This window comes from Phycodurus eques, chromosome 14 (assembly GCF_024500275.1).
Source record: "Phycodurus eques isolate BA_2022a chromosome 14, UOR_Pequ_1.1, whole genome shotgun sequence".
Classification (NCBI taxonomy): domain Eukaryota; kingdom Metazoa; phylum Chordata; class Actinopteri; order Syngnathiformes; family Syngnathidae; genus Phycodurus; species Phycodurus eques.
The window spans coordinates 19,225,207-19,239,881 of record NC_084538.1 but is presented as its reverse complement, the minus strand read 5'-3'; the positions used below and the strand labels follow the sequence as shown (position 1 = coordinate 19,239,881).

Below are 14,675 nucleotides of genomic sequence, written 5' to 3'. Positions count from 1 at the left end.
ATAAAACATTGCGAAGGATTCTGCCCATTCCAAGTCAACGAAGCCCACGTGGACCGGTTTGGCAAACTCCCATGCACCCTCAAATCCTAGAAAGGGTAAACGACTTCCACAAGTGGCTAGAAACACAACGAGAAGCCTTGACAAGGATCGGAAAAAGGGAACAAAGAGAGCAGGCACAACAAAAAGAATAATGAAAAACAAGTGGTGAAAACCCGAGGGAAGGAACTGACTGGCTGACACAAAAGGGCATAATAGATGAAACCATGTGACGTCAATGACACAATGAGCAGCATGAGACTGACAAAAGTAAAGCCAAGAACGCAAGGATAAAGCACATTCTACAAGTGCCAAAACCAACATTTACAGTTGGTGACTCACACCCGCACACCAAGTGATTATCTAAGACAGACAGACCTGAAAAACAACAAATATACATGTGAAAATTTAAACAACTATAGAATTACAGAGACACAAAAAAATTATTTTGCACCGTAATAACTTCTTGTCGTTTGGAAAAAATGGTGAATGCCACATTCCTCTTGAAAGATTTTAAGTACAACTATGGGTGAATGAGGCCCAATGTTTTAAATGGACAATGTGATCAAACAACACAAGCAGGTCTCCAATGATTCAGCGATTAATAGAATTCAACCAGGAGGATCATTGGGGTTGTTTTGCATCAACAGCACCATTGCATACTTCTCCACAAATTAATCTAATTTTGTTGTTTCCTGAAGGGATATGGTCAAACTAATCTGGCCTGATAACACACAGGGCGTAGCACAAATTAAACTGCAGGAACAAAACAGCTCTCAAGCTTGCCAACAAGCATGGCTTGCTCATGTGTCCCTCAACTGCATTTCATTAAAGCCAAGCACATAATTCTTGTTTCACCCTTTCACTGGAATAGATGCTGGCTTAATTCTGATAAGCGTGACACACAGAGGCAGCACAACCAGTAAACTGAATGTAACATCTTTATGTCAAGCGCTTAATTATCCATTACAGCTTAAGGTGCTTATCATCCTTTGTGAAACCAGATGGTGACTTGAAAATGCATGACTGTGAGCAGTGGACATCAGGCATGACATGAAAGTGAGCTGCGCTAATACCCAAAACGAATATCTTTAATATACAGTAGTTGTCCAGGAGCACACAGGCCAGAATGAACATCACCAATTCAGTGTTTGGAAAAGGGATTTAGTTTCTTCATCTGGAATCATGTTTTTTTTCTTTGGCTAGTGTCATGAGACAAAAGAGAAAATCTGTGATGGTGCAGCACTGTCTACACAGCTGTCCACAACAATCCTGCCTCGTATTCACTGTGTGAGAGGGGCGGGGTTCTTTGCTCGTATTGGTTTGCTCTCTAATTAGTATATTCTATATTTTCATCAAATTAGAATTGTTTTTAGGCATTTCTCTTCGGCATAGGCGTTTGTAGCTAATTTGTGGGTCTGAACAAGCGCCTCTAGATTGAATCCCAGCACCCCTAAACTTTGAGAGATGTATTTATTTATACTTATATTCATATTTATTACATGTCCCTTTTAAACGAGCAATAAAAGTGTATACCCATACAGTATTTGGTTGAAATGTAATCATTCACAGTGAAATATTTTTTATTATGTGCTCACCGTGCATGGGGAGTTTCTTAAAGGAGGCGGAAAGAGAGGACTTCTTAGTAATGCTGAGCGACGTTGGCCTTTGAACTGGTTCCCCTCCAGACTGAGTGTTGCACCTTTTCAACAAACACACTTCCATTATTATACAGTGGAACACATCAATAATGAAACATGTTAGATTTGTCAAAAATTGACCCTATGGCCCAAGTGACATGGTGATTTTAATCCATATCTCAATAAACAAAATGAAAAGAGTAAATAAAGACTCAATGTCCAAATTAAATTATTAATAATTGTCACTGAACTTTTCTGCATGGCATCAAGCTAGGCATGAAATCATAATGCTTGTTCCATTATTTACTTACAAAAATAAGCCTCAGCAAAACAAATATTGTAAAATCTCATCAACTGTGCATGAATTCCACTTGAATAGACTGAATGTTGGAACTGTTATCTGCAGTGGGACTCTAGAGAGAAACAACTTTTGACATAATAGTTTTTAGTTCTTTCACATCATTGGATCAAGCAATTAAAGATGACTTCCAAGTTCTGCAATCTTGCACTCCTCTTTAATAAAAGTCTCAAAGCCCAGTTTCCACAATGCAGTAAAGTCTGGTTAGGTTCTGCAGAGTTTGAAATATTTCGACTTCAAAAGATGGGAAATGTATCAAAATATCTGATGCATAGCTCATTTCGGCACCACACTAATTGTGTATTAAGCAGAGTATTCAAGTTCTTCATGGGTGGAGAGATTTATGAAGTCCGTTAATTGGGAAACAGAGAATCCGATGGGATGTAACGCATTGTTCTCCAACTTTTACAATTCAGTTACACTCCATATGTTTACATGCATAGTTTAAGCAACATCAATAGTTCAGCTAAGGGCATTGGGCAGGCTTTATCCCACTTGACATCTAAAATCCGGTACCTTTGGCTAGTGTGAGCACATTGATGCATACTCATATTTGGTACACTTGGAAGAGGTGAGTAATCTGGGACGAATTGTTATGCATGTGAAAGTGAAACTTCCACTTGTTATATAGTTACTGAAATGCAATCATTCCTTGCCAGTTAATAATGATAACTGACACCTTGTATAATATAAATGAATACTACAACTAGAAATACACATGGTCATACACAAGCACACGCCTACATGGCTTGTACTTAATGTGTACTTAAGAAATGAAAGACGAGCGTCTTTCATTTCTTTTTTTTATGATAACCGCCAAAGCGCACAATATTAATGAACAGGACTACTAGAAATAATCGAGTTAGAATCCAGCACATGCGTGTGCAGTTTACATGTCATGATTCATGAAATCGCTACTCTGGCCAATTTCTAATTACAACAGCCACCTTGCAAAAACAAAGTAAACGTGCCAGGCCAAGTGTGCACAACTGAAGACATTAAATCCGAGTGGGGGAAACAAATTATTAACTGTTGGATGCCTACTCTAACTAAAGCCGCTTTCAGCAATTTAGTATTGTACATTTTACTGCTTGTGCGAAAACAGATGGCACCAATGGACACTGCCTTTGCCTTGCTCTTCCTGGTCGACTGGATTCTTGTAGTCTCTTTACAGTCAGTCCTTGAGGAAAGAATTGTGGAGCAGATTGTCCTTTTGTCCTTGTCTCCTTTTTCACTGCTCATACAGCTGTACTCGCTATTGATACTTTTCCACGGGCAAAAGCAAGTACTACTATGCGACACCATTGCTAGTACTTGGTCAACCAGGATTCCAAGCTTCCCGAGCTGATATCGTATGCATACATAAACCCCTCTCGTTTGCTCATTGGTAGAGCAGTTGGGTTATTGTCACAATATTGTAACACTTGAGGATACACTGCTAGAAACGACCAAAATGCCACTGCACCTACAATATTACTACGCAGTCCAGATTTTGCTGCAGCGGTGTACTAAGTTTCCTCTCAAATAAAATGTGTCTACTTACCATTGCCAGCAGCCATGCATGTGCCGTTCAACTGATGTGTTCAATGTTGTTGTTTTTTACGTTTCCCATAGTACTGTATCAAAGTGGAAATCTAACTGACTTAACTGAAGGTGAGCAGAGCCGGTATTATGCAGTGAAAAGCACCATTGTTCCGATCAACTCAGATTTGTTCGTTACCTGCTCCAACAGTGTATTCTAACTGCATTCTTCAATTGTGTTACATGACTATGAGAAATTCATTTCGTTTCTAATATGCTTATATTGATAATAAAGCTCTAAAAAGCCAGATCAGGCTTTATTGTTCAAAAACAAACAAGCTGATATGAACTGTACAGTTTGAATTCTGGCTTTAAACTATGAAGTAAAAAAAAACAAAAAAAACTGCATGACACATCATGACTTCAACAGATGATGGCTGGGCCACCTGAGGATGGGCAGCTCTGTCTAGTAGCCTTGGCTGGAGATTGGAGTCTTCTCCAGGGGACACCCATTATTGACTCCCAACTGCACTCGTCCTCTTCAAAAGAGCAGTAGCTGCCATTGAGGAAGCGGCCTGGAGAGACACAGAGAGAGAGCCATGATAAGAATAATACTAGGTGGGCTGCATATAATGAGTAGACAGGCCCAGTAGGGGAGGATGGGTAAAGCATTACTGGCAGGGAGGGAAAAGGAGATGGAGACTTGAGATCAACAATGTGAGCCACAGTGAAGATGTGACTGCACGGGTAAAGGGTGTAGTATAATGGCCCAGGACACTCATTGTATTGGTGAAATTTAGGGTGAATGTGTAGAGTGGAAGCAGAAACAGCTCTCGAAAAAAAAAGAAGAAAATTGAAAAGGCCCACCACGTCGAGGAGATTGGAGACTGGAGGGGAATTGATGGAGCTCAGGTAGCGCTACTGTGTGTTTTGGGGATGGCGATCAAGTGAATGGCCTGTGCCGCTGAAGCATTTTGGCAGCTGATTGCTGAGATATTTTAGTGGCTTGAGCAGCCCATCAAACGCATCCCTCTGGAACCACAAGAGGAGGTGAATTTGCGGTCCGTCTCGCCTCATTTCCACAGTGCCATCATGGAAAAGTGCAAACTCTTTTATTTCTAACAAGATTTTTCCCTCCCTTCTTTGTCTAAGTAATTGACTGCGTAAATCAAATACAACGTAGATAGGGCAAATGTTACAAGAGCCGTTGTGAAAGACATTTCTCTGATTGATTTTTTCATTTTTCCACTTTGCTTTTACAAACTCACATATGGCTCAAGGCTTTTTGTTTCCGGCTTTGGATGTTTTTTTTTGTTGTTGTTCTGATTGTCCGGTTCGTTAGAATTTTTTTTTTTCTTTGATGTTTGATGTTCCTTTTATACTGACTGGCAATTATTATAAAATTGTTTTGTTTTGCGATAAAAGTGCAGTGTAAGATAATGCACCATCAAGAAAATGCCGCTGAAACGAACCTGTGGAGAGATCATGGCAGCAAGAAACATTCATTCATTCATCATCCGTTCCGCTTATCCTCACAAGGGTCGGGGAGTGCTGGAGCCTATCCCAGCTATCATCGGGCAGGATGAGAGCTGGACTGGTCGCCAGCATATCGCAGGGCACACAGAAACAAACAACCATTTGCACTCATACTCACACCTACGGGCAATTTACAGTATTCAATTAACCTACCCTGCATGTCTTTGGGATGTGGGAGGAAACCGGAGTACCCAGAGAAAACCCACGCAGGCACGGGGAGAACATGCAAACGCCACACAGGCAGGGCCGGGACCGTGCCGCCGCAACAAGAAACAGAATATTTAAAAAAATATATATTTACCTAAAGGAATCCAAAAGGAAGGAGCCCGAGCTGGAAGTTCGAGAAGTTCCGACTAGATATAGTCGGACTCACCTCCACACACCGCTTGGGCTCTGGTACCAGTCCTCTCGAGAGGGGTTGGACTCGCTTCCACTTTTTGGAGTCCTTAGAGGGCGTGCTGGAGATCTCTCCCGCTGGGGACTCCATCGTTCTGCTGGGGGACTTCAATGCTCACGTGGGCAATGACAGTGAGACCTGGAAGGGCGCGATTGGGAGGAACGCCCCCCCCCTGATCAGAACCCGAGCGGTGCTCTGTTATTGGACTTCTGTGCTTATCACACACAGATTGTACATAACGAACACCATGTTCAAGCATAAGGGTGTCCACACGTGCACTTGGCACCAGGATACCCTAGGTCGCAGTTCGATGATCGACTTTGTGGTCGTGTCATCGGACCTGCGGCCGCATGTCTTGGACGCTCGGGTGAAGAGAGGGGGGGAGCTGTCAAATGATAACCACCTGGTGGTGAGTTGGCTCCGATGGTGGGGGAAGATGCCGGTCTGACGTGGCAGGCCCAAACGTATTGTGAGGGTCTGCTGGGAACGTCTTGCAGAATCCCCTGTCAGAAGGAGTTTCAACTCCCACCTCTGACAGAACTTTGCTCATGTTCCGGGGGAGGCGGGGGACATCGAGTCTGAGTGGACCATGTTCGGCTCCTCCATTGCTGAGGCAGCCGACTGGTCCGTGCCTGTCGTGGCGGCAATCCCTGAACCCGTCGGTGGAGACCAACGGTGAGTGATGCCGTCAAGCTGAAGAAGGAGTCCTATCGGGCCTTTTTGGCCTGTGGGACTCCTAATGCAGCTGATGGGTCCCGGCTGACCAAACGGAATGCAGCTTTGGTGGTCACTGAAGCAAAAACACGGGTACGGGAGGAGTTCGGTGAGGCCATGGAGAAAGGCTTCCAGATGGCTTTGAGGAAATTCTGGTCCACCATCCAGCGTATCAGGAGGGGGAACCAGTGCACCATCAACACTGTGTATAGTGGGGATGGGGCACTGCTGATCTCGACTCGAGACGTGGTGAGTCGGGGGGGGAGAATACTTCTAAGACCTCCTCAATTCAACCGACACGCCTTCCCATGAGGAAGCAGAGTCTGGGTTCTCTGAGGCAGGCTCTCCTATCTCTGGGGTTGAAGTCACCGAAGTGGTTAAAAAGCTCCTCGGTGGCAAGGGGGTGGATGAGATTCGCCCGGAGTTCCTAAAGGCTCTGGATGTTGTGGGGCTGTCCTGGTTGACACGCCTCTGCAACATCGCATGGACATCGGGGACAGTGCCTCTGGATTGGCAGACTGGGGTGGTGGTCCCCCTTCTTAAGAAGGGGGACTGGAGGGTGTGTTACAGGGGGATCACACTCCTCAGCTTCCCTGGTAAGGTCTATTTAGGGTTGCTTGAGAGGAGGTTCCATCGGGAAGTCAAATCTCGGATTCAGGAGGAGCAGTGTGGTTTTCTTTCTGGCCGTGGAACAGTGGACCAGCTCTACACCCTCGGCAGGGTCCTCGAGGGTGCATGGGAGTTCGCACAACCAGTCTACATGTGTTTTGTGGACTTGGAGAAGGCGTTCGACCGTGTCCCTCGGGGAGTCCTGTGGGGGGTGCTTCGGGAGTATGGGGAACCGAACGCCCTGATACGGGCTGTTCGGTGCCTGTACGACCGGAGTCAGAGTCCCACCGGGAGGAGACCCCGGGGACGACCCAGGACAGAGAAACTACATCCTTCGGCTGGCCTGGGGACGCCTCGGGATCCCCCCAGGAAGAGCTGCATGAAGTGGCTGAGGAGTGGGAAGTCTGGGCGTCCCTGCTAAAGCTACTGCCCCCACGACCCGACCTCGGATAACTGGTAGAAAATGGATGGATGGATTGATTTACATTGGCTTGTAGAAGTATGTAGTATTATTCTCTGTTTTAACATGACATAACAGATTCATATCCATTTAAATATTTTCATGTCAAGTTAATTCACAGCTGGAACATTTGAGGTGTGTGGTTGCACACTTTAAGTATGTACGCTTGTTCTGTGACGATAGTTCATGAATTTGTAATTTATACTCAGAGCCGGTCCTTGTGTTATGAAGGAAGTTTTTTTTCCTCAATAGTGAGAGCATCAATTTCCTACCCCTTCATTTAGTTCACATCAATACTAGCAGAGGGTTACTGCCAGAGTCATAATGTGATGGCATATTAGTTTGTTACACCACGACTATCTAAAATTACCACATCAGTCATTTCTTTTCATCATTCATTTCTTTGCCCTCACATTCAGACATCACACAGTACAAAACCACCTTCAGCTCAGAATAAACTCTCGCTTTCTTCCAAAATGAATATCTTTCTATTTTAGCACATGAGATTAATTCTTATGATGTCCTAACTTAATCGAAAAGGTGTCTCCATCCCCCTTTCAGCTTAAAATACATCAACCCATCGTTGAATGTGTCTTATATGCACGTGAGAATGCTCTTTCTTTTAACCTTCTAAACCAGGGATTTTATACTGGAGGGCCACATCCAAAAGTCGGTCATGGACAGCAAATAAATAAATAAAGATGTTGGACTTTTATTATGAAAAGCATTTGATTTTACAAAGGCATGTGTGTGCAGCTTTGTAGTGTATGTGTGGGTACACACATGCTGACGATCGGGCTAAATTTGAGCATTTCCCTTCATTGCAACCTAAGGCCTGGTACTCACATAAGGATTGTTCACATCTTAAAAGATGGTTTATCTGTTACAGACAACACACATGAAGGCAAAACAAAATCTGGCATGTTACACTTTTGGCCATACTGTGTGTGTGGTGTGCTCTGATAAGCTCAACAAAGAACACCACAGACATAAAAATTTTATTCTGCCACCAACAAGTCCTCCACGGTAGAAATCTTCACACGTAATCTAAAAAAAACTAGGAAGAAGAAATACTTCCGGATATGTTGCACAGCAATGTTTGCCGGGTTATTCCGAAGGAACCAGAGGCTGGAGTGTTGTAGAATGATGAAACACTTGCTTTGGAAAATACTTTTGCCATCTGAGGAACCCGCTTTTGTACAAAAAACAAAACAAAACGGTAGAACGTGTTTGTTTTTATTACGGCCACTCCGTTTTTCCTCAGTCAGGGCACGTCTTTGATTGGCTACAGTATATTCTGTTCCATGTCATACTTCACAGAATCATGGCTCGGGAGTAGTCAGCTTTCCCACTCACGCGAAGATTTTTGGTTGTAAATAATGAACACGTTTAATATACAAACTGTCGGTACTGACCCATTTCAGACCCTATTATCGGGAAAATTCACTCTCAAACCATAGGATAATCTTATAATAATAATCTCATCACGCTGCTGCTTTTCTCTCACATAGGCTGCTGTCACACTGTGCACGTAGCTATATTCAGTATTACAGCAGCCCTTGTTGTGATCACTTGACCATAACGAGCTAATCACATTGTTTATTTACTGTAACAAAATTGGGGTATTGAAGACATGGCGTGGCTTGTTCCGAAATTAGGAAATGTTGACTCAGAAAACATCCATTCTTTGTCCCGCTTATTCTCACTAGGTTCGCGGGTGTGCTGTAGCCTACACCAGCTGATTTTGGGCGAGAGGCGGGGTACACTCTGCCGGAAGTGAGCTCCAAACCGTTGTGTCTCATATGTTGCGTGACCGTGGCTTTAATAAAAAGCGGGAACATTTACGCATACAGTTCCAGCCCTCCCAGTTTACATGGATATTTGACTTCTAAAGCAGTCAGTGGCACTGAATGTGTTGAGGAGCACTTCCAAACAAAACAACAATCCTATTTTTTATCCTCTGGTAATCAGCACTCTGAGCCTCCTCTGCAGAGCATGGGCGGCGCTCTGTTCCTCTCTCACCCTCCCTCTCCAGCACTGATCACCTCCTCGGCTGTACACCTGGTTTTCATCAGCACTCATCACAGCCTGCACTGAAACCTGTCAGTCCCAGTGTTCCAGCGCCAGAGTATTCCCGCACCTTCGTGGTACACCAGCTGTCTTCTTCACTTGAGTATTGCTTTTTGAAGAAAGTTATTTAACTACTAGTGCTCGTATTTACCCTCGTGTCTTCTCCTTCTCCAGTGCCTTCCAGTGTCTCCTGCAATGCCGCCCGCCTCCACCACACTGCCAAACTCACTTACCTGCTCACTCGTCAGCCTCCTGCACTCTCCTGCTCCCACGGACCACCCTCATGCCTCTGGATTCTATATCTTACATTGGTCTCAATAAAACCCCTTCCCCGACTTCTGTCTAAGTCTGCTTTTGTGTCCAACACCTTTGGTTTCAAACCATTACAGAATACTCTGGCCAGCATGGACCCAGCGAATCCGGAAGCGTTAAGGGAAGCACTCGTTCACCAAGGCAACCATGATTGGATCACAGGACAAAATTCTCTGGGAAATCATGGACTCAATCAGCACCCTCACACAGCAAGTATCCCTCATGTCTGCTCAGATGCAACCTCGCAACCCCCACCTCACCGAACCCCCCGTGAGTATTCCTCCCGTGCCCGCTGCCTCCGACCAAACCCCTTTCCCCTACAAAGAACATCACGTTCCCCTTCCCGCGCCTTACTCTGGGGACCTAGGTTCCTGTAGCCAATTTTTATTAAACTGTTCTCTCTAGTAGTTAACCCAGTGATAAAGCGAAAATTGCCTTTGCAGTTAAACTTCTGCATGGTAGAGACGCTAGATGGGCTTTGTGGCACAATTCCTCACCCGTGTTAGCTTCATTTGACTTCTTTTCCACTGAATTAAAAAGAACTTGTGACCACACCGTTAAGTGCATGGAAGCCACAGGGATCCCAATCCATAGCCTCCTATTCCATAGAATTTAGGATTCTAGCTGGTGAGTGTGGCTTGGATGAAGCAGCTCTGATGAGAATTTTTGTTTAAGGCTTATCCTTACCGCTTAAGGACGAGTTAGCGGCTAGAGACAAGTCCACCTCACTGGAGGGGAAAATTTCTTTAGCCATCAAGTTGGACAATCGACTGAGGGAGGGGGTTCGAGAGAAGGTTAGAGAGAGAGGGGTTAGAGCCCACAGTTGTGCGCGCTCTGCGGGATTTGTCCCTCCAGCTTCTCCTCCATCCGCTGAACCCCCCACAGTCTTATCATCACCCCATGCCGGACTGGAGGAGCCCATTCAGTTGGGCAAAGTACGTTTGGATCCCCTTTAGTGTCAGCGCCTACTTTAGTCACCGTCTGTGCATCTACTGTGGGCAGCCTGGCCACTTCATCCCCTCCTGCCCGCAGACACCAAAAGACCGGCTCCCACGGACAGAGAGCGCCGTGGTGAGCCAGAGGAATTCTTCCTCCTGCTCTCCCTCTCGCATGGCTGTTCCCTCTTGCATCCTCAGGTGGAACTGTAAAACTCCGGTCCCCGTCCTCATCATCGCCGGAGCTGACGACGAGCTTATTCAGCTCCGGTGGCCGACTGGTTAGAGCGTCTGCCTCACAGTTCTGAGGACTGGGGTTCAAACCCCGGCCCCGCCTGAGTGGGTTTTCTCCGGGCACTCCAGTTTCCTCCCAGCATCCCAAAAACATACATGGTAGGTTAATTGACAACTCTAAATTGCCCGTAGGTGTGAATGTGAGTGCGAATGGTTGTTTGTTTGTATGTGCCCTGCGATTGGATGGCAACCAGTTCAGGGTATACCCCGCCTCCTGCCCGATGATAGCTGGGATAGGCTCCAGCACGCCCGCGACCCGTGTGAGGAGAAGCGGCTCAGAAAATGGATGGATAGTTCAGCTCTGTGGCATGTAAGAATGTTGCCCGCAAAAAATGGCATTCACGGAAGCCGATGGCTGTGTTTTTAAAGCTATTTTTGAAAGATACATTTACTTAGAAAAAGAGCATCTCAAGGTGAGAAGAGATGAGAGCCCCCGTTCCCAACATAATTTAAGGGATGGCAATATTGTGTTCTGTTCAATTAGGTTGCCTCATTTAATTGACATGACTATAGAAGAAATTTCCAGAAAACATCCCGCAGTAGAAAATGTTGCTTAGGCAACAAATGTGCAGCATACTTAAATAGGCCATGGTTTTCATGTGTTCCATGTCGCTACTGTCTGTGTGTGTGTGTGTGTGTGTGTGTGTGTGTGTGTGGGTGTGTGTGTGTGTGCGTGTGGATGAGTGACAAATTATTTACAGTATTTTATATGACAAAACTTTATGCGTTGCACATTTATCACTGTAAATCTACTGGGAAATGATTTCACAAAATCTCAACTCACCTTTTCTTCCCTTCTAACAGTGGGGTGTGCACACACATCAAGTCCTGCTGTCATTTGGTTTTCTCACGGCCCATCCATCTGTTCTTAAAATAGTAATAACCTTTATCCTCTACGATTTAGGGCAAGCAGAAATGATCCATAAATCAATTTATCAGTACGACACAGACAGCTGACTACTGTATCTAAGGATGTGTATTTTATTTACATTTCCATCTTGAACCACAACCCCTCACAATGCAAATCACATTGTGTCCCCTCTCTAGTATCCTATTTTCTGTGACCTGTTGGTGAATGTCCTAAATTTTATTTATTCTAATCCCTCATAAACTACACCAAGGCTAATGAACAGGAAAAGCTGGCAAAGGAGTCACGAGCAACAATCATAGCTTGTCTCAGTCACAAAGACTTTTGACATAGAGTAGAAGGACCATTTAGTCTGTACTCAATCCAGCCTCTGCATCATTACGCATACATACATTCTCTCTTCCTTCAGTCACAGCTTCCTCCAGTTGATCTTTGTCAATCGAAATTAAGCCGACACCCCACTGCTTTTCAGCATATTCCATCCAACTACAGAGGAATACTGCCTCCATCAAAGGGAATGCAAGCATGCAATTTAAGTGGTAATCTTGCAAGATTCCTTATCCCAGATATTACTTATTACTTGATGAGACAGTTGCTTTTAAATATCCCTTTTCTTTCAGCTGTTGTTCTGCTCATGATAAGTACAGGAAAACTTGGCCGAAATGAGTTTCCTCTGCAGGGTGTCCGTTGAGGTTGTCAATATGTGCATACTCATCTGTAGAAGACATCGGGAAAGGTGAATAGAGAGGTTTTGAAAACAATGGTTGTGAGTGAAAGTATGCAAGGCACAGTGGTTTACGTGAGCAAAAAAAATCTGGTAACCACATGCAGAAACGCACACAAACACATGCACACAGACTCACACACACACACACACACACACACACGCCCACACACTAGGTATTTCTGTACAATCGAATGAGATCAAATACAAGAACTGATTTCCCATGGGCTCACCACCTGTGGGAGGGGCCATAGAGGTCGGGTGCAGTGTGAGCTGGGAGGTGGCCGAAGGCAGGGACCTTGGCGAGCCGATCCACGGCTATAGAAATTGGCTCTAGGGACGTGGAATGTCACCTTTCTGGCAGGGAAGGAGCCTGATCTAGTGTGTCGGGTCGAAAAATTCTGACTAGATATAGTCGGGCTCGCCTCCGCACACGGCTTGGGCTCTGGTACCAGTCCTCTCGAGAGGGGTTGGACTCTCTTCCACTCTCGAGTTGCCAGAGGTGAGAGGCGCCGAGCAGGTGTGGGTATACTTATTGCTCCCCGGCTCGGCGTCCGTACATTGGGGTTCACCCCGGTGGACGAGAGGGTAGCCTCCCTCCGCCTTCTGGTGGGGGGGTGGGTCCTGATTGTTGCTTGTGCCTGTGCACCAAACAGCAGTTCAGAGTACCCACCCTTTTTGGAGTCCTTGGAGGGGGTGCTGGAGAGCGCTCCCGCTGGGGCCTCCATCGTTCTGCTGGGGGACTTCAATGCTCACGTGGGCAATGACAGTGAGACCTGGAATGGCGTGATTTGGAGGAACGGCCCCCCCAATCAGAACCCGAGCGGTGTTCTGTTATTGGACTTCTGTGCTTATCACAGATTGTACATAACGAACACCATGTTGAAGCATAAGGGTGTCCACACGTGCACTTGGCACCAGGATACCCTAGGTCGCAGTTCGATGATCGACTTTGTGGTCGTGTCATCGGACTTGCGGCCGCATGTCTTGGACGCTCGGGTGAAGAGAGGGGCGGAGCTGTCAATTGATCACCACCTAGTGGTGAGTTGGCTCCGATGGTGGAGGAAGATGCCGGTCTGACGTGGCAGGCCCATACGTATTGTGAGGGATGCCGCCTATCGGGCCTTTTTGTCCTGTGGGACTCCTGAGGCAGCTGATGGGTACCGGGTGGACAAGTGGAATGCAGCTTTGGTGGTCGCTGAAGCAAAAACCCGGGCATGGTAGGAGTTCGGTGAGGCCATGGAGAAAGACATCCGGATGGCTTTCAGGAAATTCTGGTCCACCATCCGGCATCTCAGGAGGGGGAAGCAGTGCACCATCGACACTGTGTATAGTGAGGATGGGGCGCTGCTGACCTCGACTCAGGACGTTTTGAGTCGGTGGGGAGAATACTTCGAAGACCTCCTCAATTTCATCGACACGCCTTCCCATGAGGAAGCAGAGTCTGCGGTCTCTGAGGCGGGCTGTCCTATCTCTGGGCTTGAGGTCACTGAGGTGGTTAAAAAGCTCCTCGGAGGCAAGGGGGAGATTTGCCCCCAGTTCCTAAAGGCTCTGGATGTTGTTGGGCTGTCCTGGCTGACACGCCTCTGCAACATTGCGTGGACATCGGGGACAGTGCCTCTCAATTGGCAGACTGGGGTGGTGGTCCCCCTTTTTAAGGATGGGGATCGGAGGGTGTGTTCCAACTACAGGGGGATCACACTCCTCAGCCTCCCTGGTAAGGTCTATTCAGGGGTGCTGGAGAGGAGGATCTGTCGAGAAGTCGAATCTCAGATTCAGGAGGAGCAGTGTGGTTTTCGTCCTGGCTGTGGAACAGTGGACTAGCTCTATATCGTCGGGAGGGTCCTCAAGGGTTCATGGGAGTTCGCCCAACCAGTCAACGTGTTTTGTGGAGTTGGAGAAGGCGTTCGACCGTGTCCCTCGGGGAGTCCTGTGGGGGGTGCTTTGGGAGTATGGGGTACCGAACCCCCAGATACGGGCTGTTCGCTCCCTGTACGACCGGTGTCAGAATTTGGTCCGCATTGCCGGATGTAAGTCAGACTCTTTTCCGGTGAGGGTTGGACTCCGCCAAGGCTGCCCTTTGTCACCGATTCTGTTCATTACTTTTCTGGACAGAATTTCAAGGTACAGCCGAGGCGTAGAGGGGGTCTGGTTTGGTGGCCTCAGTATTGCATCTCTGCTTTTCGCAGATGAAGCGGTTC

General features: G+C 46.3%; 1 protein-coding gene across 1 annotated transcript in view; it reads right to left on the bottom strand.

Annotated features, from left to right (window-relative positions):
• Positions 1-14,675, bottom strand: part of alk (ALK receptor tyrosine kinase) — a 362,245-nt gene that overhangs the window by 86,823 nt on the left and 260,747 nt on the right. The window contains exons 7-8 of the mRNA XM_061697428.1: positions 4,002-4,130; positions 1,635-1,738 (exon numbers count right to left, since the gene is read on the bottom strand). Coding sequence (XP_061553412.1) covers positions 1,635-1,738; positions 4,002-4,130 — 233 coding nt within the window. The remainder of the gene's footprint in view (positions 1-1,634; positions 1,739-4,001; positions 4,131-14,675) is intronic.